The 6,382-nt window shown below is 36.9% G+C and overlaps 1 protein-coding gene across 1 annotated transcript; it reads right to left on the bottom strand.

Moving 5' to 3' along the window:
- Positions 1 to 1,011: 1,011 nt before the first annotated feature.
- Positions 1,012 to 4,065, bottom strand: LOC137652862 (uncharacterized). Its single transcript, XM_068386256.1, has 2 exons — positions 2,881 to 4,065; positions 1,012 to 2,001 (listed from the first exon to the last, which is right to left on the bottom strand). Exons 1-2 carry the CDS (start codon positions 4,063 to 4,065, stop codon positions 1,012 to 1,014), a joined length of 2,175 nt encoding a protein of 724 aa, XP_068242357.1.
- Positions 4,066 to 6,382: the final 2,317 nt, after the last annotated feature.

Here is a 6,382-nt window from a genome sequence, read left to right on the forward strand (position 1 = left end):
AATCAATTAGTATAGGGGTGATGCTTTCTCTAGGTGGGACACCTTTTATCAGTCTTGCTCCTCTGTTTATATTTTTTAATTTCATAAATTGTACTTTGGGTAGATTGCAGTAGACGGAGTTATAGTAGTCAATGCTTGTAATCACGCAATTTATATGAAGTATCTATACGGAACACTCATCTGAGTTCTTTTTTTTAATAAAAAGAATATTTCTTAGATGATAACCAGCAGTTTTTATTACATTACCTATTTGTTAATTGAGACAAGTTGCAGTCAACAAATACACGTAGATCACGAACTTTACTAGATATCGGCACTGAGTCATTATTTTTGTTTATTTGGATATCACCCAAGTTTCTGACAGTGTTTCTCTTTCCTGTATATACTCCATGTCTCAGTATGGACGGACAAATAAAACAAAGTTAAATCAAATTTCATTTATTGAATTTGGATACGACTGCTCGTATAGCACTCGGACGTTGCTGGATACGACTGCTCGTATAGCACTCGGACGTTGCTGAAACACGATGTCTTTACTTAAGGCATTTAGACTCTTTATACATACACCATTACATTAAAACAATCATGATAACTACATTTTGCTGATCCAAACAAAAAGCTTAATAACATCAATTTAATTCCCTGTTTGTTTTATAAACGCTTGTTCGTTCAGTCCAACGTCCGAAGCTGAATGACTTGTTCCCCACCTAAGACCAACCGAGCAAACTTACTGACACGCCACCTACTGGACATTCCATCCATCAAGGAAATTAATTTTCCTCTTATTCATAAATTCAAACGTGGAAAATTACATTTCCTGTATATACTCCATGTCTCAGTATGGACGGACAAATAAAACAAAGTTAAATCAAATTTCATTTATTGAATTTGGATACGACTGCTCGTATAGCACTCGGACGTTGCTGAATATAAAGAACGGGGGCCTTCGTTTGTAATGAATAAATCTTAAACATGTTTGGATCAGCAATATAATGAACAAATACAATACTTCTACAAGCCAAGACTTAGAGATACTTTTAACATTTCATCGATACTATCTTTCACGTAACCGTCTTTTGCGGTTTCGCTAGCCCAACGACCATGTCGTTTAAACATACGATCTTTGACACCGTTGTTAGCTGCTGCGGTGGCTCCCCCAGATCTTAAAGAATGAACACAATACTTTTTCACATCTGACACATGAGGCTTCAATGCATTTATGAATATGTCACGAAGATTTGTGTAGGACATCTTTTTGTTAACATTTCTCACCTTATGTCCAGTTTTTGTAGCACTTAAATTACAAAACAAGTAATCATCACCATTCAAGTTTGCCCATTTTATTAATTTCACAGTGTTATCTACAGGACAAATATTTGTACCTGTTTTTGCAATCATTATCCAAGAACCATCTCTATATTTGTCAGTCTTGCTGCCTTCCATAAAAATGGCCATATAAGTAGTATGAAATACAATGTTAGATATCTTAATACTTAACATTTCACGACTTCTCAAAAATCCAGAAAAGCCTATCAAAAATGCACAAATTGTTCTCTGATTTTTTATATTATTGTATTCGTATAGTCTGTTGTACAAAGATGTAATGATATCAACAGTGATTGGTTCCTTTTTAACGACTGGTTTCCCCAAAACTCTTTTGGCCGCTTCTAAAATATTTTCAACTAACTTTGAATTCGTTGGAGAATATAGACCGTTAATGTCATGATACCATTTTATTGCATAGAAAGCAGCAATAACTGGGCTAGGTGAATTTACAGACTGAATTAAAGAAGCCAAATATATCGCTACTATGAAGGATTTGGCGGGCAAAGCGTCTCCACTTCCCAAGCCGTTGCATGATACCCACTTCTGAAAGCGCACAAACGCTCCATGATATTTTGAACTGGTAGAATCTGCCCTTGATTTCTTCAACAAATTCGGAAGTAGGTGCACTTTTCCCGCCATCACTTCTGGGAGCTGATCAATTTTGGTCTTATGGATCTGAAAAAACACACGTAAAGTCGATTGTTAATAAAACTGAAATTGGACATAACTTCAATATAATACATTTAAACTTTCAAAGACCAATTCAAATATACCTGCACTTCCGCAATACTGCTTGTGCTTTCAAACACGGCAATACTACCATTGTTATAACTGCGCTTCCGCAATACTGCTTGCGCATTCAAGCACGGCAATACTGCCTCTATTATAACTGCGCCTCCGCAATACTGCTTGCGCTTTCAAACACGACAATACTGCCTTTATATAACTGCGCCTCCGCAATACTGCTTGCGCTCTCAACCTCAAGTACGGCAATACTGCCTTGTTATAACTGCGCCTCCGCAATACTGCTTGCGCATTCAAGCACGGCAATACTGCCTTTATTATAACTGCGCCTCCGCAATACTGCTTGAGCTTCCAAGCACGACAATACTGCTTTTATTTATAAATTAATTTATTAAATAAATAAAACTGCGCTCCCGCAATACTGCTTGCGCTTCCAAACACGGCAATACTGCCTTAATTTATATTACAATTTCTTAAATATTACTGCACCTACGCAATACTGCGTGTGCTTCAAATACCACTGACTATTTTGCATCTCCGTCTTTAAAGTTATGTTTTGAATGCAGTATCGAGTTTGTCAATTTTCATAAAACCCGAAATTAGACAGTTTAACTTTTATACAAGCAGTCCCGTACGGGGGACGTAGCCTCACATTCGCCGCAAATATAATAATGACTAACTTATTGAAGAAAAATCAACTTTCAGTGCCAACATACGGAAATTCAAATCAATATTTCCAAACATACCTTTTCCACTCCTACTAGACACATAATTCTCTCTGTTAATTGGTAAATCGAACCAATCAACTACCTCTGGTATAAATGACCCTGTTGGACAAAGAAATGGCCTAAACAAAGCTGATTTCCAGCAAGGCACAACAAGAACACCAACAGCTTTGTCAAAGGCCATTTTCTTGATAACCTGTGTAATGACAGTGATTGGGGGAACAAATAATCCGAACTTTCCTCCCCAATGTTCTGAAAAAGCGTCTATACCGTTACACGTGGGACTCCAATATCTTGAATAATACGAATTCAGTTTAGCATTATGTTCGGAAGCGAACCAATCAATATGTATATTTCCAAATCTAGCCTGAATCATATCAAATATTTCAAATGAGATACCCCAGTCATCAATGTCTATAATCTTTGACAGATAATCTGCTTTTTCATTCATTGTTCTAGGAATCCATTCCATTTCCAACAAAATAGACTTTGCAATACAAAATCGAAAAATATCAATAGCTATACTTTGCAATTCCACCTTCATAGAACCTTTCGATACGATCGCTTCAACCCCTTGATTGTCAGTAAACCATTTCACCCTCTGACCAGTCAGAATATGACCTAACGACTGTAAAACACGATAAACAGCTACCAATTCTCGCCATGTCGAAGACTTAAGACTTTCTTCAATGGACCATGTACCATTTGAAATTCCGGTTTTCGCACTGACTGCATAGCCAGCAAACCCTGTACTACTAGCGTCAGAATACACAATTTTTGAGTATTGAAAAGACACATTGGTATGTTTTATATTCAGTTCCGACAGAGATATTTGCCAAAATTCTAGTTGTCTCTTACTTTCATCAGAAATTTTTATATACTGATCCCAGTGACTAGCCGCGAGTACGTCAATACTTAAATTCCGGGTCATTATTTGAGAAACTTTTCCTATAACAACAGTCATTGAGATAATTTGACCAATATAGCTCGCTACTTTCATAACATGAACGTACCTGTGTACTTTAATACTATTCAATATTTCTGAAATCGCATTGATGCACTTAAGTAATCTTCGATCAGGGATAAATATCGAACTGTTTCCGGAATCAAGCATCACACCTAAAAACTCCAGAACCTGAGTGGGTGACCAGATACATTTCGTTGCATTCGGGATAAATCCCGATGACAACAAATCATTTTTTATATGCTGGCTAAGTTTAATTGCGCCATCAAGAGATTGCGAACAACCGTATCCATCATCTAAGAACATGGTGACAAACTTACCCTCACCGCGCCATTTCTTCAGCAGCGGTCTTGTCAACTTTGTAAACATATAACAGGCGCTTGAAATTCCGAGAGGGAGAACATTAAACTTGTAAAAATTAGTCTTTCCTTCCTTATTTATCCAAGAAAACCCAAGGTATTCTGTGTGAGGCTCATAGATGTCAACAAAATGATAAGCGCTGGTCAAATCAAACTTAATTTGATAACCCTTACTTTTAAATAATGATAATGCAATTCTAATATCTTCATATTTTACAGGTTGTTTCCACAAATGCTTATTCACTTCTCTTAAATCAAGAATAAGTCTTTTACGTTTAGAATTTTGAATGGAAACAGTCAACGGATTTACAACATAAGGGGGGCTTTCGCAAACTGATATTAGTGCTCTATCTACTAGATCTTGGATAGCTTCTGAAACAAAATCAAATTCTAACAAAGCAGATTTATTGTTTTTACAAAATGTTCTCGAAGGTATCGAATACAAAGGTAACTTATAGCCTTTTTCTATTACGTCGAGTACAAAATCACTCGAGCCAATTGACCTCCAAAATTGAATATGTTTCTTTAACCTACCCCTAACTATTATACTTTTCTGTCCCTGCTCATATTCATAAAAATCATGGGTAAATCTATTATAGTCAAAATACTCATCTTCTAACAAGTCTGGTGACACCTCCGGTTTACTTCCTTGCTGGCCCACCAGTTGCCTGCTCCCCGCCGGCACTGGCTGCTCCGAAAAGGGTTGCACCTCTGGAATAGGGACAATTCCGCCGGAAGTGTGAGAACTCCCCGCAAGCAAAACAGGGTCCTGGAGCGACGAAGCCGGAACTTCTGGTGGTGAAACTATTGGTGCTGGTTTGACCACGAAAAAATCTGCCTCTTCCAACCGGATCGGGTCCATATGGTTTGTGACCGGAAACGCCTGAACCCCAATAAATGTTTCTGGCAGTAGAGTCAAACGACCGCCGAGAACCGCCTCGAGGATAACTTCGAGTCTTCTGCTTTTTGAGCGCCCTGCTCTCAGCCTTGTTTATTCTAGATTCATCCTCGCTGTCGGACGCAACCGGATTTGTTTCATACTGCCTGACAGTTTCTCATCCACCTGCTGATGTATCGGCAATTCTAACAAGTTTATTCCTTTTATGTACTTTATCTCTAACTTCCTCAAGCTGTTCTCTCACATAGTCCAATTTTCCGTTTTTCTACGCCCCAAAGGCACTGGTTAATTGCATCTTCAAGTTCACTGTTAAACTCATATTGATGTTTGTTTCCAAGAAATCTCCATGACAAGTCCTTTTCGGTTTTTAATTTCTTCACTTCAGTGGCAACGGTTAATGAATTGCCTTGCACATCTCTTTTTAAGTTCGAAAGTTCTGCCAAAATGGTATTCAATTGAACTTGAATACCAGAGTCACTATCACCATTGCTTGCCATTTTAAGCCGTGTAAAAGATTTGCCACGCCTTTGTATATATAATAACCGGTGTTATAAACGCTTGTTCGTTCAGTCCAACGTCCGAAGCTGAATGACTTGTTCCCCACCTAAGACCAACCGAGCAAACTTACTGACACGCCACCTACTGGACATTCCATCCATCAAGGAAATTAATTTTCCTCTTATTCATAAATTCAAACGTGGAAAATTACATTTCCCAGCACCATGAACTCAGTTTTGTTCTCATTTAATTTTAGCTGTTTAATTGTCACCCATCCTCTAACACTGTCAAGGATTCGGTTTAGAGTTTCAATAGCATCGTCTATATCATTTATGGAGAAGTAAAATTGTGTGTCATCCGCAAATAGTTTGAAATTCACACCAAGCCTTTGTAGTTTAAAACGCTTCCAGACGACTAAAATTTCTGCCATATCTTTGCCCACACTGCATCTATAACGTTTAAAACCCTTCAAAAGGCTGATATTAATATTCAAATTTGTAGTATTTTCGATAGACCGATGGTATAGATGCATTATAAGATAGGGCCAAGTATACTCCCCTGGGTTACCCCTCTATTTAAAGGTTCATATGATGAATAATAGTTTCCAATTTGCACATAATAATTTCTAATAACCAAGTAGTCTTTTAGGTATTCAAAACCCTGATCTTCAACGCCGATGATCCGTAGATCATTTAGTAGCAGTTCATGCACAGCTGTATCATAAGAAAAATATTATAGAAAATCAAGTTATTTAATTTTTATTATTGTTACTATGATATATATATATATATATATATATATATATATATATACATATATATATATATATATATATATATATATATATATATATATATATATATATATA

The sequence above is a fragment of the Palaemon carinicauda genome, chromosome 14 (assembly GCF_036898095.1).
Source record: "Palaemon carinicauda isolate YSFRI2023 chromosome 14, ASM3689809v2, whole genome shotgun sequence".
Lineage (NCBI taxonomy): Eukaryota > Metazoa > Arthropoda > Malacostraca > Decapoda > Palaemonidae > Palaemon > Palaemon carinicauda.

Bases quoted from the DNA above. Each gene is read 5' to 3' on its own strand.
- LOC137652862 (XM_068386256.1), bottom strand. From the start codon at position 4,065: ATGTTCTTAGATGATGGATACGGTTGTTCGCAATCTCTTGATGGCGCA. The intron at 2,002-2,880 runs GTAGTTGATTGG...GTGTTTTTTCAG, and splicing joins CAGGGTCATTTATACCAGAG to ATCCATAAGACCAAAATTGA.